Raw genomic sequence first — 24,776 nt, 5'->3', positions numbered from 1 at the left:
AACCCGTTAACGCCAACAACAAAAGAAAACGTCCGCGACAAAAGTGAACGTGGGTAGTTGCGCTTGTTTTGCGACCTCGCAACCTCTTGACGGGTGAACTTTAAACAGAACCGTAGGTGAAAACAGACCGGGGGGCAGGCGCATCTGGAGCCGCTTGTTCTTTTCGCCTCTTGATTTTCTTAACGCATGCGGTTTCGTCACAGCCCGTGCGCCTAGCGCGGAGCGTTACATTAACACATCGCGTAATGAGCATGCGTCACGGGCCTCGACAATCGTGCTGAAATGAGCAAGCCCACGGTGCTCGTGCCGTTCGATTAAAGGGACGGAGATACTTTTGGACCTTTATTTTCCTCACGGACGCTAGCAGCACGTCGTGCAATGGAGGAGTGAGCGTCGATTGTTGGATGGAGTGCGCGGTTGTCGCTCGGTGCAGAGCGTCGAAGTATGAGCCGGAGCTGCCTCCGAGCTCGTGTCCATGAGCGATGGAAGATCCCGACCGTGCGGACCATTCGCCAGTAGGCTTAGAAGGTTACGGCGATCACACGGCAGGATGCCACCACCTCGGATCCGAAGCAGTTGACCGACTCGCCGACGGGCTGGCCCAAGATGCCGACCACGATTTCTGGAAGGTGTCCGACGAACTCCTCGCGGCGCACCTCAAGAAAACTCTGAGCCTGAGCCGCCGCGATGCGGCTCCCAACGGGTGCTCCGTCGTCGGTGTCGCGCCGCCGGACAAGCTCAACGGTGTCGTGCATTGGCACGGCGATGACCACCACGGTGGCGAGTGTGCGCCCGAGTCGGCCGCCCTCCAACGACCCCCAAGCCCGTCCAGTGATGCCGACGGCAGTGTGCGCGCGCCGCCGAGCCCATGCGCCGACGAAGACATCTCGTACGTCGCGTACGAGTCCGAGCGGCAGATGCCGGACATTATGCGCCTGTTTCAGAAGGACCTCTCCGAACCTTACTCCATATACACGTACCGGTACTTCATACACAATTGGCCACGATTGTGCTTTCTGGTAAGGATGTTACGCCGTGCAGTTTCTCTCGCGAGTTTGGTTGCGTCTGTTGCCGTGGTCAGTGCTCGCTGCCCCAGCGTGCATCATATATTTCTTCCAGTGCAGCTGTGATGTCGGCACGGAGCCGGCGAAGCCCAACGCAGCCTAGTTGTGCTCCAAAGTGTAGCGCCAATGCGTTCTGGCTTGGGAGTCAACCCTCTTGCTGTGCGCCGAGCGCGTCGGCGAGCTCAGGGTCAAAAGCGCAGACGACGCGCAACGCTCTTTTTTTTTTTTTTTTTTGCCTCGCGCGTTGTGTGTGAGAGTGCGTGTGTGTGTGCGTGCGGACGCGCTGGACGACATCCAAAGTTTTTTAGGGAGCGACGCACCATGGCGATTGCGCGCTCAACCTTCGCTTCTGAGAGGGACCGATAGCGACTAGCGAGCGGTGCTTTCGGTGGGAAGCCACGTGATGTGCGTATGAGAGAGAGAGAGAGAGAGAGAAAAAAAGGAAAACGCAAAATCAAGGACGCCACCGTTGAGCCCCGAGCTACTATCAGCCGGAAGGCCGACAGCTTTCTGTCGAGCACACTGTTACGGTGCTCTGCACACGGGTTAAGGTCAGTCATAGACTAGGAACTAGCAGCTGCTTTCCAGGTTGCCTTACCTGTCGCGTAACGATAACGCACCGTCGTCTTAGAGACCACTTACGCATTCATACCCTATCATAGCACTTCTGAGTGCGGAGGTTAAGGTCTGTCGCGTAACAATGTGAAGGCCATGGTTACTTGCTGCTATTGAAGCCTGTGTCATAACCAGTCGTTCTGATAGTTAATCTGCATTTCCTTCTTTCAGTATATACGTTATGATTAACTGTACACAGCACCAGCACACTTGCTGCGGATCACAGCCTGTGGAATGCAGTCAGCCGTTTAGAGACCTTGTTCAGATCCATGGCTTTGGGTTGATCTGCCCATAAAACTGAGAGCATGTATAGTCTTGGCAAGGGTCCTACATCATCATCTGCAAGACTTCATACTTTGCACTTCTAAATTTATGCACACTAAAAATCTGGCTCACTTGTGTACTATATTGTCATGTGTGCGCTGCTCTAAATATGAATTACAAAATAGTTCCTGGAGCATTTGCAGGGGTTAGTAAACCGCTCTTGTCTTCGACCAAATGTAAATGATGGGGTAGTTTGCAGTTTTGCTCAGTTTTACAGTTGCACATGTGGTCCTGTTTTGTGCTTAAATCAATGCAGAGAGACCACTGTGAAGTGGTGAATATAAGTGAAGCACTAATTGCTTATTGTAAAATAGCTCTGCTTAACACTTTTTGATGTGCCAGTTGAGTGCCAGGCCTCTTGCCACACAAGCAGTTTGACTGCCAGCTATTGTCAGTGAAACATATGAAACATATTTTGAGTAAAACATATGACCTAATGTTTCAGATGCTCGGTTCTGCTGCAGAACCGGGCACCTGAAACCCGAAAAGTCATATGTTATATGACTATGATATGTTATAGTCATATATATATATATATATACACGCACACACACGCGCATGCGCTGTAAACGATTTTTTCTGGTAATTGTTCGATCAGCCTGTTCTTATGTATCCTGGAGCTGGTTACATTGATCAGTGAGCTCTATGGTGATTGCACACTTATAGAAATGGCACATTAGCAAAACTAATGTAGTCCCGGCCACCAGATGGTAATTAGCTTTAGTACAGTTTCCACACCCCAAGCTGATTGCACAGTGACAATAAAAGTTGTCAACAAAAGTTTTAGCACTTCAACACGGAACTACACGATGGTATGGTATCATCTAGTAAAGAAACCTCAAAGCATGTCACAGAGAATAGTTTTTTTTTTTTTTTTTTTTATTCTTTGAAGAGGCACTGAAGAGAACATAACCATGTCTGAATACTTCTGAAAAAATAATAATAGTGGTGGGGGGACACTTGATGTTCGCCTTGCAAAGGTCTACTACAAGGAAACTTTACTTTGGCTATGATACCGCCTAATGTGCTCGGTGTGTCGCAAGACTCACCATAATGATATTTCATGCCTTTTAGAAAACTAGATCTGTTGTTACTAGCGTTTCAAAAACTGTAGTTGAAAAGCATGCACCTGGTGGCATGTCGTGAAGCTGTCGGGGACGCATACATTTGCCGCATGCGTTTCGAAAGTGTGGAGAGCACTAAGCAAAACAAAAAAAGATAGTCCAGGTTGATCAGGATTCATTCAGCGTGGTAGATTCAATTCACGCAATCAACATTCGTTTTCTTTCACAGTACATGAAGATAATGGAACGCATACCTACTCACTGAGATTTAGCAGCGGTGAGCTGCCTAAATGCCACAGCTACAGTACCTCAGGTTGTCTCTACGTTATTTCTGGTTCTTAGTAATAGCTGCCCAACTTCGGTTTTAAAAAGTTTTTTCGAGCAATTCACAACACACTCTCATCAAGTATGAATGCTGCATTTTGTTTCTAGTACTCTCTTTTGACATACTATTGGCAAACACTTCTTTTAGGGAACGAAAAGATTTCTTGCACTTGGCCTTTAAAGGACCCATCTGATTATGAAAACTCGAAATTACTCGAGGACATTAAGTACCCCATCAATTGTCACCGCAAAGCAAAAATTTTTAAGCTACCTTTATTAGCCCTGAAAGTATTGTCTATTGAAAATGACGCTTCTCCTCTCCTCCCTCAACTCAGCCTGCGCCGCAACACACCCTATCCTGCCCACGTAACTTGGGAGCGTTCAATGAGCAAGTGCGCCCAGCAAGCCCATGCGACGTCACATGGGAGGTTTGCACTTGGGGATGTGTCGCCCCAATCGGTCACGAGCGGTCGCCACGAGCACTTTTAAAAAAATATTTTGTAAATTATACGTGCCCCGCAAAGCTTTCAAATTTGACTCGAATACTCACAAGGACCACCTCTATGGATTTCTTGAATTGGAATATTACTGCAAGTAACATTTCAGGGGCCCTTTAAGGGTATGCCTTGACAGCATGAATGGATCCTGCCTGCAGCTCACCTTGGGGATTCCTATTAACATACAGTGGTACACCGCCACACTGTGTGAAGGACCATCCGACGTAGATATAACGTTCCGATTTAACCAAGCCGTACGAACAGGCCTAGGAGTGGCATATCATACTTTGGATGCTAGGGTCCTGGTGGGTTGTACACCCATATCCAAGGAGTTACCCGAGTTGGCAGCTCCTGCTGTGTTATGTGGACATGACACACAAACTGCTGGCCAGTCGGTGCCTAGCCATCTGCCAACTACCACCTTTTGGAGCCATGCTCGTAATTTTTTCCTGGCAATGCCAACACGCGGAATTTACTGAATAACAGGGCCAACGCTGTCAGGTTAAAAAAAAAAGTAAGGTAGGGGGCTCTTATATCTTACTGACACGTGGGAATTTTGTGGTATTCGCTGATAATGGCACGGTTTCACTGCAATCCCATGCAGTTTTTATGCCGAATTAAAATTATAGCCACGATTACATGAAGTAGGGATTTGGGTGAAAGCTTTGATACCCAAACACGAGGGGTATTGGAAGCTTGCCATATAAGCAAGAAAGGAAGTGAGTGCATCAGCGATGTGTTGTTTCACTCTTCAGAGGGGATGGTAGGTACAGTTTTTCAAAAAGTGGTTTTTCACTGCTGTCATGGAAATAGTAATTTCAATAGTGCATTTCTGGAACTATGGGCTAAAGTGAGCAGTAGAAGCAGTGAGTCCCATCAAGCGTATCATCTACAAAAAAAGGGGGTCTGGCATATGTATAGCTAGTTTGCATTGAACTGTTGTCGTGTAAAACTAATCAAACCTTTTCTTTTTTTTTCTTTTTTTTTTTTTGAAATTTCTTAATATAGTGCGTTATCATGTTTATTTGTTATTTTTGCCTGCCGCTGAACTTCTGAGTACTTCAGATCGAGCTTCCCGCATTTTGTCTAGCGAGCGTTTGAGGCCTTGTTGCCAATAGTGCAGTATTGTGTGCTGGCTTTGCAAATTGGAGACAGTCTTAGTTCTTTCTGTCATGTGCAATTCTGTTAGCTATTAAGATGATGGAAATAAGACAAGGAACGAAGTCCTTGAGTGCAAGATGCCGGGCTAGTTGGTAATGCATTCTTAAAAACAGCGGAAGGTACAACACACAGGATGCAGCGCCTGTTTCCATCCTTTTCTCCTGTGTGTTGTGCCTTGCACTGTTTTAAAGAAGCTTTTATTGTACAAAACCAAGGATGTTATATGGTGCGGCTGTAAACCAGACGGACAATCCTAGAGTAGCCAATGCAAATTCCTCAGCCCGTGCTCAGTTTAAGCAAAGAAGGGAAGCATAGGCGTGCAAGAAAAAAGGCGTAAGCAAGATGAAGGCAATGAATATACTCCAGTGCGTGCCAGGAAAAAGCAAAAAGCCATTGTAATGCAACCCTGGAAAATGCTGCTCTGGTCCATATTAGGAACGTTTTTTTCGTCAACCATTCGAAAAACAAACTCTCGATTCCTTTAAATTTATGCCCAGGTCTTCTATTGAACTTGAGAAACTGTGATACCAATATAAATTTTTCAAATATTTATATCTCTGAAGTATTACTCAAGGGCTGGATGTCATTGTTCAGTCTTCTTGTGTGTGTGTGTGTGTGTGTGTGTGTGTGTGTGTGTGTGTGTGTGTGTGTGTGTGTGTGTGTGTGTGTGTGTGTGTGTGTGTGTGTGTGTGTGTGTGTGTGTGTGTGTGTGTGTGTGTGTGTGTGTGTGTGTGTGTGTGTGTGTGTGTGTGTGTGAGAGAGAGAGAGAGAGAGAGAGAAGACACAAGTATGTGGAACAGTTTTATGTGCCTTCAATACCACACAAATTTTGTTGGTTTTCTAATTCCACATGGGCACCATATTTTTCAGCAAAATTTTTTGGTTAACACAAGGTTATTTATAAAGCAATTGAGCTAAATTTCAAACAGTTTCTGAAAGCAAATGCTGGTGCAGGTATGAGAATTCTTACTTGCACCTTACGAGGTATCATCCCCTCCTAAAGACTGAGTTGATGGCTTTCTGAATTGATGTCGTTTATGAGAATTCATAGTATGCTTGTCTTGTTCCTTTCGTGTTTTTTGTTGGTTTGGACAGCACATGTGGCCAGGTCAATTTTATCTCCTGTCCTGCGTCCTTCTTCTTTCTCGTGCTTCTTTTGAATGCAATTCACTACTTCTTCAAATTACAAACCATCTAGCCTGTCTGCAAGTTCTCCTAAATGATTGTGGCATGCACATGATAGAAGCCAAGTCACTCAAGCTAAGAAAAACCTAGGGGAATATAGTTTTTATTTATGGTGGCATTCAGGTTTGGAAGTTTGCAATGTAACCTTCTGAGTAATATTTTAGAAAATGGAGGAAATGACAACCACATGTGGGATCCCAGTTACGTTGGACCCGGTGAAGGTTGGTTAAAGTTGGCCTTTATTTTGACTATACCCCCCCCCCCCCCCCCCCCAAAAAAAAAAAAAAAATGAAGAGGGCCCCAGGTTCTTAGGATGTAAACTGGCTTCCCAAACAGCCATTATTCAAACTGGTGATCTTTGCATATCACATACACTGTTGTACCAGCAAAGCTACAATAACAGGTGTCTAACCTTCTACTTTTGTGTGTATTCGTGTGCTGTATGTAGCTGAACTTATGAGCATGTTCACTGGCGACCAAAGTGGAAGTTTATATTTTATAACTGACCCATTACATAGCCAGTTTTGGTTGAATGTACTATCTCCAGCTTTTGGTGGAATATGCATGCATCGTTGTGACTGAGCGAATAGAATTTGATGCAGAATAGGTCTGCTCTGCACGAGAAGATACTGCTGAAAGTTATGTTCATGGAAAACCATTACAGGTCTTTCAAATGCAAGAAGTAATGTGTCTGGAGGGGACTACAGTCATGTTTAGTTGTGTGATAGAGTATCTGGTGATCTTTTGTCTGACTTCTGTAATCCTGGCTCATCTTTTTAATTCATTGAATGTCCTTTATAACAAAATTGGTGTAAAATATTACCTGAGGCATTAGTGCTGGAACTATTGGGCAGCCTTAGTTTACCTTTTGTCTCTGGAAATATCAAGGATACTAAAAACGGATGGTTCATTTCTACGCTAGAACCCAGAGCTTCTAGGGTGTTTTAAATCTGTTGATCATAAAAAAAAAAGGGGGTGGACTGGGGAGAGCCGTCTTCAAAGGCCTTGAGATTTGTAGATTTTCTGTGGATCCTGAAAAGCCCTCGCATATGTGGTGTATTAAAGGTGACAAACAGAATGGTTGTGCCCACCAAATTTTGTTTCTTCATAAATTCTTGTTTTACAGAGAATCTCAATGTTAGTTTTGAATTGAATCTGCCATAAGCAACTCACTCGTGGGAATGAGTGCATGCTTGCATATGTGTGCATACCGCTTCTTGCTAATAGCTGTCTCCTGTGACATCGGTGTAACCACTGGCTTTAGTTATTAGTAAGACAATTCAGGAAACGTCCTTTTAGCGAACCTCTCATAGAGCACATACACTTCCTCTTTACTGCTGCATTCTTTCAGCCACTGTTCAAACTGATCATAGTAAGGCTAGATACTAGATCTGACAACTTCCCATCAGCACAAATGTGAAGAAATGCCCGGATTTATCCAGTGTTGGCTCAAACCACGTTGAAAAACGGCAAACGTGGCTCAGCCATTCTCGAAATGGCACCGCCTCATCCTTGGAGTTCAAGCAAAATCAAAATCTGTCTCGGCACAGCAGATGGTTATGAGCTCCTGAAGACAAGCTTGAAGAAGCAAGCACCAGGCATTCTTCAAATGTTTACACTCACTGTGCCGGCCACAGCAGATGCGGGATCAAGCATGTGTGCCAAGCTTTTGGCTCCCAGAGCTTGTCTGAGGAGGCATTTGGTTGTGTGTGATCTGGCACCCCAAATTATTCTGAGCCATGGAGGCACAAAGTAGCTTTTGTTGAGGTGAATGCTTCAGCAGGCTCTTGTGCTGGGAAAGCAGAAGCTGCTAATGACCTGGTGTGAGTGGCAAGCTCAGAACAGTCTGAGGAGCGCTGCAAAAGGAAAGGTATTTCAAAAACAAAAAAGTTGAGCTTATGTTAAAGATGAAACTAAAAATCAACTTACATGTTTTTGCTCGTACGAGTTTCTTGTACAATTAATGTTTATACCAATGTGTTTCTGTTTGTTAGTCTAGTATTGGCGAGGCATTGAGAGTCCTTGAAAACTCTTGAATTTCGGAGCTCAAGGTCGACGTAAAACTGCTCATTGAAGCATTTGGTAAATGGATTGAACTTCAGAGTTCAGAAGTCAGATAATGGACGCTCCTTTTTTTCCAAGAAGTTTACAAAAGTTTGATTAGTGTTCTGGGGCAGATTTATGGACCATTCTTTGAGAGGGTGTTTAAAAATTGAAGGGTGGTGTATTAGAACCATATGTTTTTTGAAATTTTTTGTAAAAAAAAAAATTGTTTTGCATGGTCTTAATATGTGAAATGTCCTGCTTGAAGACAAGGAGGCACCTCCTAAATTGGGTTTCGACTTGTTTATTGCACAGTGCAACAACAAATTGTGACAAAAAAGATTCCAGGTGCTGTCATTGTTCGGATGCTTTGACATTGTGAGCAAATGCATTCTGTGCATTTTCTGGCACGTTAGATCTTGGCTCCGAACGACGCTGACTTTTTGGTTAACCATTGTTTAGTATGCAACTAGCTCAAAGATTTAGGTTTTTGATTGGTGAACCCGCAGTCTTTTGTCTGAAACATCAGGCACATCACATGGGGCAGAGAGATCATGGCCGGTCGGTGGCACTCTTCCACGGTGGCTTTGGCATTGGGAGCAGCGATGCGACGCGGACATGCAAGTCGACAGACAGGGCTCCAAACACACACCTCGTTCCTCCAAAAATAGGTGCCCCAGAGTTGGGTCAGTGGGGAGCTATTTCTGTGTGCATTCTTAGTCGTTCCAGCTGCGACAGGCATCCCATGACGTCGCTGCAACGTCACCTTCCAGTCCGTTATTAATTGTGGAGCAACATAGCACTGTTTAAAGGTGCTTATTTCCGTTTCTCTTCTCCCCTGCAGGCAGAAAGTTTGTTTTTCTGGGTTAGTATGGCTCCTTTCTGGTTGGCCTCTAACCAACGAGTGAGGGTTGTGTTGTTTCAGGAGGTTGCAGGATTTTCCTGAAATAAGCCAACTTCCTTCACAAAGTTTATTTTCATTGCGCTACTTATGTTAGTGGTTAAATCGAGAGTTCGTTTACAGGAAAGCATGCTCTTCAGAAAAGAGCTGTTAGGTGATCTTGGAAAGGGGCTTCAATATATATATATATATATATATATATATATAGTTGTGAGTAGTTTGTCCAGCACGTTTAGAACTTTTCGCTTTAAGCTGGTTGAAGTGTTGCTTGTGGGTTATTGGTTGCAGAGCAGCCATTCTTTGGCTGTTCTTAGCTTTTTTTTTTTTTTTTATCCTGCTTGACATCACAACACTTTTGACTTTCAGCTTCCATGCAGGCTATATAGGTTGGCAATTAGTATCAGACAGTTAAACTTTTAAAGAGACCTCATGTTTATTGTTTATTAAATGCTGTTCAGGTCGCTTAAAACATTTTCCTTTTGATTATGCTTAATCCTATTTCACCAATAGCCTGTCATCTTTCTATACTTATATCCACTGAAAATGTAATTATTGACAAGGTCATTCTTTCCCACTTTCTGGCCTTTCTTTTAACCAGTGACAGGGTGAATAAATAGAGTGTTTGGCTATTAATTGTGGGGCTGCTAGGGCTGATATTGATATTTCGAGGTTGAATCTATTTGTCATATATGTTTACTTATTTAGAAACTGAGCTTACTGTAAGACATGCTTTCTCAAGTAACCGTCACATTCTCACTCAGAAGTGAAATGCTGTGACTTTTTGTGTGCCAGCTTCGTTTGCTCCACATTTAGCTATAACTTTTCAATCTCTCATGACTCAGATCCGTGACTTTTCACTCACGTTTTGTCTGTGGCAGCTCACTTATGGTGCTCAAGTCAAGTGATTGCAGGGAGAGTAAAACCACTGCCGCACTTTTCAGGCAATGGACGGGGAGACGTGCGTTGGTGCCATTGTTTGCAAGTTAGATGTTCACAAGAAGTTGGTCAAGCGGGGCTACATTGCAATGCTAGCCGTAGACTCCAAGTACCGCAAGAGGAAGATAGGTGAGTAATCATTGGCTACTTTTTCTCTTTTATTTTTTTCAGCCTCTGAAAATACGTAGGGGCATCAGGGTTCCGGGTTTTGTTCTGCTTTTTTTTTTCTATTAATTGTGTGCATCGACTCACAGAGTTAATTCATTTATACACCAGTACACTTTAAGAAATCTGTGGTGGCACAGTTTATTGCACGGAGGTTTGTGTTTTGCATCCATGCATCGTGACATCACACACAGCTACACAAAATTGCCACAACTCGCATGTGTTTACAATTACTTGACAGCACACAACGGAGTAGCAAGTACATTGTTGTTCAGTGAGCGCACACAACTTGTTGCAGCTCTCTGTATTGGCCCACTGCTGTCAGAGCCTACGGAAACTAAGATTAAAAAAACTACTAAGCTGAAAAAATTGTGTTAATGTTTGAACGACACTGGATCAACTAGAAACAGAGACTTGAAATTTCCCCTGCTCTGTACAAATCAGTTTGGCACTTGACAAACTTGAGTCATATATGTGTAAATCACCCTTGATTGCAGTTTCACTCTCTCTTTACTGATTTTGCAATCACAGGGAAAGTAATGAATGTAATAAACATGTACCATATTTCCTTTCCCTTGCTAAGAATGTTTGTTCTACTAATGCGGCTTGCAGTGCTTAATTTATTTAGTTTTGTGCTTCAGCCGTGAAAGTTCCTAAATGCCTCTTTGGCAGTGTATTAAGAGAAAGAAGAGCGGTTTGCTGACATGATGAATTTTACGCATATTGGTGTGGGATTAGCCGGTCTGGTTAATTTTGGCTCTAAAGAGCAGTTTGGCTTTTTGGTGCACAATACTGGCTACAGCTGCATTACAACCAAAGTGTATGAAAAGCCCTTGAATTCAACACTACTGCATGGTTCCTATGTTTGTTAGAGCACGAAAAACAGCGTTTTCAGGTACAGGTAGACTCTGCATGCCTGCTGTCACCTTGTGCGTTTATTGTACGCAGGCATCAGTCTGTATAGACACCCCCCTGCAGCTGCTATATGCTTTGAAAGCATGCTGTGGAACAGGTGCAGAAGGATGAGCTGAGCATTTAGACAGAGTTCACTGAGGAGGTTGATCGAAACAGGCTGCGAAGCAAACTGTTTTAAATGATCTGGTTTACCTGATTTTTGTTTTTCTTTAGGACGGTGCATAAGCCATTAGCAAACATGGATCACTGCATAGAACTTCCTTGCTTTTAGAACTCATGGCCTCAGTCTCAGTTGTGATATCAGTAGCTACAGAATGGCTGTGAAAACTTGATTCGAAACTGCACAGGAGCGAAAAAAACAAACAAACTATATTATACTCGATGTGAGCTAATTCTGTGCAGTTGTTCACGTTACGAAGCAAGAACACAATGAAAATTTGGTGTTCCTTCTTTTATTTTACAGTGACATCTGTTAAACACCTGTTCTTGGGTTCGGGTCGGTGTAATACTAGTAGCAAAAGAATGGTTGCCATGGAAACCACTCATAGCATGGTTACCTCTGAAGTACAGTAAAACCCCATTACAAGAGACACTCGAGGGACCCGAAAAAGATGTCACTTGTAACCAAGGTCTCTTGTCACCGAAAATTCTTACCAACTCTTATGTGTGGCAGTTTAAATTCTCTCATCTAAATTCTGTTCCATATCAGTGTTCCGTTTTGTTGCAATATGTCAGGAACCAAGAAGGAGTGCCTCCTCTTTACTGGGAAGTCAAAATGTTCCTGTTGTTTCAGTCACACAGGAATGTGATGACAGTGGCTGAATTAATAGGGACATTTTGACTTCCTAGTCAGGAGGAGGCACTCCATCTCGGTTCCTTATATATTGGAACAGAAAAGAACACTGATATGGAACAGAATTTAAATAAGGAAATCTAAACTGCTGCACATACGAGTTGGTATGAGTCAGTTGCGTTGCATTAGCGTACCTGGGTTAGTTGTATCTCTTCTAATTTGTGAAGAAGTTACTTTAGGGACCTGCAAAAGTTGCCCTTAGTAACAGAGTGTCTCTTCTAACCGTGTCTCTTCTATGCAATGTTGTTAACGTGGCAAACATAGGAAAACTAACCAAACCATTTTCAAATGTCTCTTATAACCGAGTGTCTCTCGTAACGAGATTTAGTCCTGAGAGCATGATGGGAGCAGAGGATTGTGCAGCCGGCTGCTTAAGAAGGAGCATGTTATAACAAGACCATTAAGATGCAAAACTGGAGGGAGGGTAGTTACCATGGAACAAGGAGGTGCTTTGTTAATAATGGAAGGGGAGAACATAGCCGGATGGTTACCATGAAACACGCCATTGAACAAGAGCTTCAGCAGCGGTGGCATTGTGCACCTGGAATGGTTCACTTGGACAGGGAGATCTAGTCGAAGAATCGGTGTTTGCAGAAGATTAAAACAAGTGGTTTTATAGTTATATATATGTGTGTCACTCTCAGAATCTTTACCTCAAAATATAATGATATGAATGTTGTTTTTCAGCTCTTGCTGAATCTTATGTCGCACAGTGGTAACCAACCTTGGACTTGCCTTTTTTTTATTCTTTTAACTGCATATTGATGGAAGATGGGTTTCATGTCATTAAATTTCAGACTTGCTTTAGCAGCAGTGCAGCGGGAACAATTCAAAAGCTATCAGAAAGGCAGTGTGCTCCAGTATTAATTTGTTGGTGTTGCACAGTGAAACCTCAGTCATTTGGATTTCATAGGAGTGGAGCCGATGTCTGAATTAATAGAATGCCAGGTTATCAGAGGGACTAAAAATAAATGCCCTGCCACGATGGTTAGGGCAATCGCTGCTAATCCCAAGGATGCGTGTTTGCTCCCGGTCATGGCAACCGTGTTATGATGGAGGTGAAATGCAAGGTGTACTATCCGACACCAGTGCACATCAAAGAACGCTGGGTGGTCAAAAGTAGCGGAGCCCTTTACTGTGGCGCCCTTCATAGCTGATGTCACTTTGTTACATTAAACCTTGTATATCATACCATACTAAAAAGAAGCAATGAAGTTTCCCACTTAAACATACCCTTACTTATCGAAAAAATTTGCTGCCATTTTTTTTGTACTCTCGGGGTTTGTGAGCAGCCTGTCCCTCACATATGTACTCGTCCCACAAGAAAGAAAAATAAGCAGTCCCTGTGTATACATGCACAACATGATCTAAAAACAGTTACAGCCTCCATGGTCACATTAAGAGCACTGACAGCACAGTCTGTGATGTCATATAGTTAAATCAAATAGTGAAGTGCAGCTGAAAAGAAAAAAATGTTTCAGTCATTAACGTCTTGACTAATGACTCAAGGTATGTATGACACCCTCATACTTTCGGTCAAGCATCACCGCACCGCCACTTGTGCTTTGGTGACCGGGCTCCGGATTTGCTCCCTTAACGTCACCATCACTCATGTACGTCATCCTGTGCCCATGTGAGTTACACCCTCTGTCGTAGCCAGGTGAAGAATCATGGCTGAATTCCTCCAAATTAAAGAGAGTTTCATGCCATAGTATAGTGCATACATTTGGTAGAGCTGAGCGGTTGTCTGATTTATCCACTTGTATGAATTTATGCTGATCAAATAATGAGATTTTAAGTTATCAAGCACTGTTCAGTTAGGGTTATCGAGCTTTGCTGGCACTAGGTCATTGGAACTAAACAGCAGTGGAGCAGCGAGGCGTGCAAGACTGCAGTTACCAAGACAGGGAGGCCTTTTGCCTGTTGCCTCAGTTTGCCTCAATGGCTTTGTCATGTCATTCAAAAGATTGACAGCTGCTTGAGCAGCACCATGGAAATGGGAGGCACTGGCTTCGCTCAATTTGTCCTCTTCTCTCCTTGGCAGGTTCTACACTGGTGCTAAAAGCGATACGGGCCATGATCAGCGATGATGCTGATGAAGTAAGTGCATACTTTGAGACATTTGCTTCAGTGTGTAGTTGTGAAGATATTCGTCATCATCATCAGCAGCCTGACTATACCCACTGCAGGGCGAAGGCCTCTCCCATATTCCTCCAATTCACCCGGTCCTGTGCTAGCTGCATCCACTTGACCCCTGCGAACTTCTTAACCTCATCCACCGACCTAACTTTCTGCCGCCCCCTGCTACGCTTTCCTTCCCTTGGAATCCAGTTTGTTACCCTAAGCGACCATCGGTTATCCTCTCTTCGCACTACATGTCCTGCCCAGGCCCATTTCTTCTTCTTGATTTCCACTAGAATGTCAGTAACTTGAGTTATTTCTCTGACTCACTCTGCACGCTTCCTATCTCTTAATGTTACCCCTACCATTTTTCGTTCCATAGCCCTCTGCGTTGTCCTTGAGCAGAACCCTCTTCATTACCTTCCACATTTCAGCCCCATAGTTGAGTACAGGTAAGATGCAACTGTTGTATACTTTCCTCTTGAGCAATACTGGTAAGCTGCTAGTCATAATCTGCGAGTGCTTGCCAAATGCGCTCCATCCCAATCTTATTCTTTTTGTTATTTCCCTTTCATGGCCCGGATCTGCTGTTACTACCTGTCCTAAGTAGACATATTCGCCTACTACTTCCAGTGCTTCGCTACCTAACATAAACTGCTGTTCCTTCCCGAGGCTGTTGGAAATTACCTTAGTCTTCTGCATATTGATTTTCAAGCCTACCTTTCTACTTATCCTGTTTAGGTCATCATTCATTCTTTGCCGTTTATCCCCTGAGTTACTTAGCAAGGCAATGCCATCAGCAAATCGCAGGTTACTGAGGTATTCTTCATCTACCCTTATCCCTAACTGCTCCTATTCCAAGTCTCTGAATACTTCCTCTAAGCAAGCTGTGGATAGTACTGGGGAAGTTGTGTCTCCTTGCCTAACACCTTTCTTTATAGGAATTTTGTTACTTTCTGTATGCAGAACTATGGTTGCTATGCAGCCACTATATATATCTTCCAGTGCTTTCACATACGACCCGTTTACACTCTGATTTCTCAATGCCTGCATGACCGCTGAGGTTTCTACTGAGTCAAATGCTTTTTCGTAATCAATGAATGCTATGTATAAGGGCTGGTTATATTCTGAGCATTTTTCTATGACCTGGTTGATGGTATGGATATGATCGATAGTAGAGTACCCATTCCGAAAACCTGCTTGATCTTTTTTGCTTGATTGCAGTCTAAGGTTGTCCTGATTCTATTAGCGATTACCTTAATAAATACCTTATACGTAACGGACAGCAAGCTGATTGGTCTGTAATTTTTCAGATCCTCAGCGTCCCCTTTCTTATGAATTAAGATAATGTTTGTGTTCTTCCATGGTTCCGGTACCATCAATGACACCAGGCACTGCGTATACAAGGTGGCCAATTTTCCTAGCACGATATCTCCCCTGTCTTTCAACAAATCTGCAGTTACCTCTCGTCCTTCGTCACTGGTAGAACGTCTGTCTGGTTTTCCCTACTGCCAATCTCATTATTAACTTGACTACTTTGTCTGCTGTAGAGATCAGTATAGAACTCCTCGGCTACTTTGACTATCTTGTCCATATTCGTGATGACATTGCCCGCTTTGTCCCTTACTTAGCACATACACCTGATTATTGCCTATGCCCAATTTCTTCTTCACCGCTTTAAGGCTTCCCCCGTTCTTTACAGCATGCTCAATTTTCTCCATGTTATATTTTCTTATATCAGCCACGTTGCGCTTATCTATTAGCTTTGATATCTCTGCCAATTCTATCTGGCTTGTTGGATTGGAAGCTTTCATACTTTGACGTTTCTTAATCAAATCTTTCCTCTCTTTAGACAGCTTACCGGTATTCTCTTTAACTATCCTACCGTCTACTTCTACAGCGCACTCAGTAATGATCTCTCTGAAATTATTGTTCTTTGCTTCTAGGCTAATGTCGTCATCCTCTGTTGGAGCTGAATATCTATTCTGTAGCGAGATCCCTGAATTCTTCTGCCCTCCCCCTCACCGCTAATTCGTTGATGGACTTTTTTCCTACTAATCTGTTTCGGTCCCTCTTCAGATTTTGACTAATTCGAGACCTTACTATCCTGTGGTTACTGCATCGCACATTCCCGATTACCTCTACATCCTGCATAATAGTGGGGTTAGAACACAGTATGAAGTCAATTTCATTTTTAGTCTCCCCGTTAGGACTTTCCCATGTCCACTTCCGGTTCTTCCATTTGCTGAAGAAGGTATTCATGATTCTTAAGTTATTGCGCTCTGCAAACTCAACTAGTAACTCCCCCCTGCCATTCCTAGAATCAATGCCATAGTCACCCACTGCCTGGTCTCCTGCCTGCTTTTTCCCTACCTTAGCCTTGAAGTCCCCCATTAGTACAGTATACTGCGTCTTTCCTTTCCGCATTGCCGATTCTACATCTTCATAGAAGCTTTCAGCTGCCTGGTCATCATGACTACATGTAAGTGCATGGGCCTGTACAACCTTCAGTTATACTGCTTATTAAGCTTAATTATGATGCCTGCCACCCTCTCATTAATGCTGTAGAATTCATCTATATTACCAGCTAGATACTTACTGACAAGGAAACCTACTCCTAGTTCTCGCCTCTCCGGTAAACCTCGATAACACATTACATGTCCGTCCTTCAGGACAGTATATACCTCATTTGGCCTGCTAACTTCACTAAGCCCTATAACATCCCATTTCATACCCTCTAGTTCCTCTGAAGATATTACGTCGAGATAAACTGCCTCTTGCTGTTCATACTACTGTTGGGTTTTCACAGCTTGCTGCATGTATTTATTCCACAAAGCAGTGCTTTGATGTCTGTGGATTTCGTGCAAAATATGTGAAGGTGCACGATCAAAGTGTGTGTGTGTGTGTGTGTGTGTGTGTGTGTGTGTGTGTGTGTGTGTGTGTGTGTGTGTGTGTGTGTGTGTGTGTGTGTGTGTGTGTGTGTGTGTGTGTGTGTGTGTGTGTGTGTGTGTGTGTGTGTGTGTGTGTGTGTGTGTGTGTGTGTGTGTGTTTGTGAGCTTAACCGCATTGGTTGCTGCACGTTTGTGCTGTCATGTGACATGCAGTGTTGTGCTTGTAGGTGTGGCTGCATTTGTACCCATTCTTTTTGGATTTCGGTTTGGTGTGCTGGGCGGAGCAAGTTTTTTTTGTGCCGAGTTAGTGAGCAGATTCAAGTTTTCTTTTTTTATCACGCAGATTCGCCCTTTAACGTAAAAGAACAGGTACAGGCTGGTTTCGTTGGTGAATACTGTTGGACTAATTCTGATGTGATAATTACTAATCTCTACTTACAGATCTCTAAACAACCACGCACCTAAGTGTAAAATTTGGAGACTTAACTGCACTGAGCTCTCCTTTAATATGTATTGTTCGATAACATGAATGAAGTGAGATGGTTGGCTTCTTGTAGTACTCAGCATAAAAAAAATGTGGGTTAGTTTATGGTTAAACTTGGAGTTATGTGAGAGCAATCTGCATGGCTACGCTTAGATTTGGCTTGAAAGTAAAGACATGGCTTTTGCACATAGTAGTTTACTCTATGGTTTCAGCTTTATTTATGCCATAGGGGAATCACTTCACGTATGAGCACCCCTTGCCTCTCGTCGTGTAGATCGTCTGTAGATCGGGGTGTAGATTCGGGTGTAGATCGTCTCTACGTTGAACTCTGGGGCACACCGCCATCACAACGTTCGAACGAACCTTCTGTCCTAGCAACTTGCTGTTGTTGTTCACCTCTACCAACTACAGAGTTATGCCTTCTTCTTTTTCTTTTCCTTCTTTTTATTTTTTTTCTCACAGACAGGCACGGAAAAATGGCGAGACTGTGGCGAATGTAGCTCTCGCTACAGAAATACATGTGCCTGAGACTGTTTCGCGTGTCCTTTGGTTAAGATGGACTTTCACTGCAAGCACACGGTGGCCTCGCGCAGCGGCATTTGCATGGCTTCCACACGGCATTGCAGAGAACTGTGAAAAAGCTGTTTTTGCAGGAGTGCTCGGTGGGAAATTTTCTTGTGTAGAAAAGGCAGGTCACTGTCACGAGATAAGAGCAATGCGCATGCGTCGCATGCCATCCGCTGCCTCTCACAGACTAAAATGTGCGCTTGTGCAAAATGTGCCCTCTCTTTGATATGAGGCTTTGGAGCTGCATTTTCAACTGAGACAGCATTGCGACACATGTTATCATGGTGCAGAGATAGCCAGATATCAGCACTATGCATTGCACATTGCCTGTGGTGTACAAAAAGACGCGTGGTGTGCCTGCTTGTGGAGTGGGTGACAGCTGTGCTGCAGATAGGGCGAGATAAGAGAGAGGTGCTGCTTGGAAAAGGATGGAAGGCAAAAGTTGCACATGCGCAAAAAACACAAATAGCATCGCTGCAAGATACAGTGAGAGAGTTGAGACAGTGAAAGGGGAAAACTAGACCAATGCCATTTTCATGTAGGATAAGCACGAGCTATTTCATGCTTCCTTCCTTCCTTCAGCCCACTTCATACATAGCGCAATAAATGCTCTCTCTGCAATTGTTTTCTATCCAGAAGGCTGTTTTATTAATTATTTTCATGCAACAGATATTTAGACATACCTGGCATGCTCACAGCATTTCTGTAAAGGTGAATTCCTTTAACATGGAGCAAATATTTGTGAAGCATTTTTAATCAGATGAACAAATTTTCTGGTACAAGTTTGTCCTAAAGTGCTCTAATCTAGTCTAACAGTCTAGTATAACAGAACTTAGCCAGCTCACTATAGTTAATATAGTTAACATGATTCATGTGTTCTCCAATGTTTGCCATTCACTGGTATTGCTAGTTATGTCTCAAAAAGCCTGTTATTTTGAGCTTAGCTGTGACATCCTTTTTTGTATATTGCTCAGATACCAACACATTGAAGTAATGGTATGCGAATATAAAATTTTGAGGTTCAAAGTGAGAAAAATAAGCATCGGGTATGAATCAACTGGAATCTTTCCAAATTATTTCAAATATTAGTAGAGATGGTTCAGTCTAAAGACTAGCACTTTTTCACCATGACTGTGAAAAGAAACCAAGATATTGCAAACAAATTTTGTCTTCTACCATCATCAGCACCATACTACACCTGTAAGGCACACCAGGCAATAATTGAGGGAAAAAAATAAAGTAACTGTAATAGTCATAAAATATATTTCGTAGAATACCATTCTTTACAATTTGTAACAGTTGCATTCAGCGAAAAGAAAGTCTGCTCTTACAGGCTGACTTATGGCGATTTCCACTGGTCAATTGGAACTGGGCACCTGAATCAAAACAGAGTGATGTAAACCCCCTTACAGACCATACAGATGTCAACCAGCTGAACATGCAGAGCGCATGATAGAAGTAATGCTGAATCAGTTCCGAAAGTTGAGGTTGCATTCTGGGGCAAAGTGTGTTGCGATATTGATAAATAGGCGGGTGTGCGGCACTCTGCAACTTCCATGCGCATGCTGTTAATGCTCTAGATATTTGATAGATACACTGGATACACACGCGTGAAAAAAACGGAGATGCCCAACGTCCTCTGGCGACATTTCCGAAACCACTAAAAACAATCAAAAACAAATGCCACAATCCCCAAACATGACGAGATCGCTGGCTAGAAGTTCCGACGAGATCAGACTGTGGTTGGCAGATCGAGCTAGGGTACCCTGCTATGCAAGTAGTTGCTTCAAACAAATGCTGGAGTATGCGCAGCATACCCAGGTCAACCGGCAAAGTTCGAAATTGCCATTGCAGAGCAAGATTAGCTGCTCCAGCATGATCAGCGGAAATCGCCATAATGCTCACATGACTATGGAGCTTACCAACTGCTGTCATGAAGGTGCCCATGCAGATTCCACCATGTCGAGGTATGCCACCAGCAGTCGACTGTTCAAGGCACAGGGCAAATGCAACGAGATGGCTTGCAAAACAGACAAAAGAGTAGCAACCTGAGCCTCAATGCAAGCTTGACCATCCCTTGCATGCTTCCTCGTGAGGCCTGGTGCCGGTTGTGAAATGCTGCCGCAAACCCGGAGGTCGCAACGTGTAGCTCTCATGTGTTGGTTTTATTGAACTGCAAGTCCCATGATGTGCCCAAACTCTGCCTCAAACCGAAGGCACAAAAACGAAACCATCCCATTAGATGCCCCGGTATAAGCACACCGTGCTGAACGGGATGCGGTTGCACGGGCGTGCTGCGAGCCTATCTTTCTGCCACATGCTTTTGATTGTCCATTGTGGCCTAGGGCACGCAGTTTCTAGATTCTTACTGGCATAAACAGTGAGCGACCTCTTCAAAGCAGCCACAGCAGAGAATACGTGCTGCGGAATCCCCACTCGTAAGTACACGAGCCAGGCCGCTTCCGCATGTACTGTGTCGTTTAATATCGTGATCTAAATTGAGGGGATAATTTCACTGTGTCCATATGCAGCTGCTGACTGCACGACGAACTGATGACCTATAGATGGCTGCCAGCACATTTATGCCATGCTCTTTTGCTGCCTCCAAGAACAAAAAAAGAAGCAAGCTAGCTCAGTAAACAATTGAAAAAGTTGCCGTTGGGAAATGTCGCACTGTTGCGCCGCCATTTCAGATGAACTAGAATATGGTCATTTCGGAGCGTTCAGAGGTTTGAATAGTTCGAATAGTGTAATTGCAGGGTGAAATGAATAGCTAAGACTATTCGAAAACTGTTCTAAGCTTTGAATTTTTGCTCACCCCCTACTTTGAAGTCTTGTGTGTGAACATCCCTCTTCTGGTGGTCTTGTGCATTTTTCTCCTTTATCAGGTGGTGCTGGAAACTGAAATAACCAACAAGCCGGCGCTCCGGTTGTATGAGAACCTTGGCTTTGTGCGTGACAAGAGGCTCTTCCGATACTACCTGAATGGGGTGGACGCCCTGAGGCTCAAGCTCTGGCTGCTATGATGTGGGACTGATGCAGCTGCGGCAGTAGCAGTGGTGATGATGCGAAAGCGAGCGATGGTCAAGAGGACTGCTTTAAGGGATCTTTGTGCGGAACTGTCCTTTTTTTTCTCCACAGTCTTTTTTTCTGCAGTTTGGGCGGCACTGTTTTCTTTCTGTACGCATTTTTCTCTCTCTCTCTCTCTCCCCCCCCCCCCCCCCCCCCCCCTTCCTTTTTAGCTTTGTGCTCCTGGATGAGCCGGCTGCCAAATTTTTTCAGAGTGCTTGAAGAGTTATGTGTGAGGCAGTAAACATGCATTATGCATGTTGCATCACTTTCTGCAACCACCGCATGAATTTCCGGCTGTGTACCTTCAACAAGGTACTTTCATTTAATGTTTTAGCTAACAGAAATATGACATTGCAAACTGGTTTTGTACGTATAAAAATTTATTGTTCTGAGCAAAACAGCTGCGCTTAAAAAAAAAAAAATCAAGTTCAAATCGCTGATTTGCTCTCTGGGAAAAAATCACTCTGCTGAGATTTGTCATAGGGGACATGAGAAACGAGTGTAAAGGAATTCTCTTTTTGCACACCTTGTTGGAAAAAATAGGAAAAGTTTTTTTTTCTTTTCTTTTTGCATGACGGAATCAAGGCTTTGGTATGATTTTTGTGCAGTATGTGAACAGTGTTTTAGTGGTGGTTGCGAGTGCACTTTTTCTGTAATTTGAGCAGTGCCTTTGTTTTTGTCCAATTTTTTTGAAAACTGTTTTGAATTTTGCATGCTTAAATAAAATAAGGATGACATCGCGAGTTTGTGATAACAGGATTGCTTCATGCCTGATCATGCTGTCATTGGAGCGCTCATCATTAGTAAGGTGCGACGTCGACATGGCTGATGTTGGGGTTGTAGGTGGTGCCAGGTCTGCTAATGATGCTGTTGCATTGCTTTGAGCAGTGTCAGTCATGCGAGCAGTCAAAAAAGTGTTGGCAAGCCACTGGATGAACACTGGTAGTCTAGTGTGCCCCGATTTGAATCTGGTACAGCTGGGCATGCTCTCACTTTGTTTTTATATTTATTTGGTCTGTGTCAACTTGTAGGAACGAAGCGAACCTTGTATGTTGTGCCATGGAGACCTGCATTAATGAGGAGTGCTAGTTTTTCAGCATGCACTGTTGTTTCACTGAGTCTTCACATAAAGGTGGCATAATTCCCTGGCTCGACGGAAGTAATTTTTTTCGTGATTTTATGTCGTTAGACTGAAAGTTATGGGTAGAGTATAGCAAATAAAAATATGCAGTGTTTGGAAAATTAGCAGCTTACAGTGAAAGACCATGAGCGAATGCTGTTGGAAGCCACGCGACAGCTTGTGTGGCTTAGAAAAGATGGTAGGCTGTTGCCGAGAGGAGCCTTTTTTCTTTTTCTCTAGCTTAAAAAAACCGGGCATTCCTTTACTGATACTCTGGTTTGGCCCTTCCTTTTTTTTTTTTAGCACATTTTGCACATGTGCAATGTAAAAGGTCATGACTACACAGAACAGTGCTCTTCACATCCTTCCTCACTGCCTGCGCTGCAGCAGAACATTGCATAAATGGCCGCCGCACTTGCCAAGATAGCGTTTTCTGGTCCTAACAGTCGCCCCTGAGTGATCCTTTTTGCTGGTGCGGAATAGAAGTTATAAGCCTGTTTCCTGGAAGTTTAATAAAAATTTAAGTATGTAAAAAGTGCTGTTTCATTGTTTTTTGCTGGCCTCTTGGTGATGCTAGCAACCCGAAGAAAAAACTCAGTAGAAGTGACTACAAGGGAGCTGTGGCTGGCCGCTCAGTCGGTGTGTTATTTCATTTTCATTTTGTAGATTCTTCCCCACTGCAGTGGCTGAGTGGTTAAAGCACTTAACTGCTGAGCTCAAAGATATGGGTTCGATCCCAGCCGCGCTGGCCACGTTTCAATGGCAAGGCACTTGTGTACTGTGCGATGTCGGTGTACGTTACCCGAGGTGGTCAAAATTTTTAGAGTCCTCCACTAAATTATTCCCTCATAACTGATGTAACATATGGACGTTCAACTCCAAAAATTGTGTTGCTCACAGCACACAAAAATGGGATGAAAGTTTGTTTCACACAAACAAGGTCTGCTTGTTTGAAACCATCTTTCGTTCTGTCGTTGTGTGCTGTAAAGCAAAATGATTCCTTACCAGCTTGCCCAAATTTCTGCTTTAAACCCTATAAATCAAACCAAACTTTTCTTGGGTTCTTAGTGAAATAACTGGAGAGCTGAACCACTTGGCATTAACAGTTTTGGCTGCACATTATTGAAAGCAGCGAATTCAACAAATGGGACCTTTCCATTCCTTTGGGAACAGTCCTGTTGATATGCCTATGCTGAAATTGCTGCTGTGTGTTCCATCTCTGTATACCGTAGTGAACTGGGTCATCATGTTCATTTCAGCATGCGCATGGTGCCACTCGGCATCGAGCAACATTGCAGATGATGTACCAGCTTAATGGCTCACTGTAAATTGCAATTTAGAATTCGCAATAGCTTCTTCTTATGGCAACTTATGCATGTGAGAACTCTCATCAACTACTTTCCGTAGATATGCTATAAAATCTGGAGTTTCACATACTCTAGTCTTGGTTAACACACCCATCAACTGAGTGCAGCTGCTAGGACAGGCAGTGCAATATCTTTAGCACGGAGCCAATTGTCTCATGCTTATTTCAAAATGATGTTTGGACCATGGCCTTAAATGTCATTTTGCAGCTACTTTGATGGCGACGAAGGCGCTGCTGATTTTTTGTAGAGTGCCAGCACTATCTTTACCTTGCGATCAGAACTGTTTTGCTGAGAAAAATTAGCAGTGCTTTTGTCACTTACAAAGTAGAGGGCACTATGAAAATGTGTTTTTGGTGTGTGCCATTCTGCATCCATCATCACTGATCCCTGAATAAACATTGCCACATCCTTCCAGCCCGGTTTCCTGTGCCAGCTGCAGCCACCTTCTGCACTCAAGACTTCATAATCTTACCTGCCAACATGACTCTGTCACCCTCATTATGTTACCTTTAACGACCACTGGTTATCTTTTCTTCACATTTACTCATTTCCTGATGATTTCAATTACAATGTCACTAACTCAAATTTGTTCCCTGACCTACTATGCTATCTTCTTGTCCTTGAATTGTAAGTTTATTGTTTGCCTTTCTAGCGCTCTCTGTGTTACCCTCAATTTAAGTTAACCCTTTTAGTTAGCCTCCACTTTTCTGCCCCATAGGGGAGTACTGGTAACGTACAGCTGTTGTAGGCTTTTCTCTTGAGAGGTATTGATGTATTGCTACTCATCATATGAGAGTGACTGATTATTGCACTTCACCCTTCCTTGTTCATCTAGTTATATCCTTGTGGGTTGCATTTACAGTGATCACCTTTCCTAAACTGATGTATTCCTTTATCGCTTCTAATGCTTTGCTGCCTGTTGTAAGCTCTTGTTTCCTTTGCAGACTGCTAGCGTTACTTTAGATTTCTTCATACTAACTTTGGAAGTCAAGTTTCAAAAATGTTTCATGAAGTTTTGTTACTGCATCATTGGTAAGGTTATTCTAATCTTTCTGTGGAAATGGGCTTATCTGTAGAAGTTTTGTGAATTGAATGGTGTTAGAGTAA

At 43.4% G+C, this 24,776-nt stretch overlaps 1 protein-coding gene across 1 annotated transcript; it reads left to right on the top strand.

Moving 5' to 3' along the window:
• Positions 1–72: 72 nt before the first annotated feature.
• Positions 73–22,837, top strand: LOC146175566 (uncharacterized). The gene is made up of 4 exons (XM_084581962.1): positions 73–1,019; positions 10,120–10,243; positions 14,092–14,147; positions 20,999–22,837. The coding sequence occupies exons 1-4, from the start codon at positions 483–485 to the stop codon at positions 21,134–21,136; spliced, it is 855 nt and encodes a 284-aa protein (XP_084438088.1). The 5' UTR covers positions 73–482; the 3' UTR covers positions 21,137–22,837.
• Positions 22,838–24,776: the final 1,939 nt, after the last annotated feature.

This window comes from Amblyomma maculatum, chromosome 10 (assembly GCF_055883805.1).
Source record: "Amblyomma maculatum isolate TAMU_Amacu chromosome 10, ASM5588380v1, whole genome shotgun sequence".
NCBI lineage: Eukaryota > Metazoa > Arthropoda > Arachnida > Ixodida > Ixodidae > Amblyomma > Amblyomma maculatum.
The sequence above is the reverse complement of the archived record's forward strand: the minus strand, read 5'-3'. Positions and strand labels throughout refer to the sequence as shown.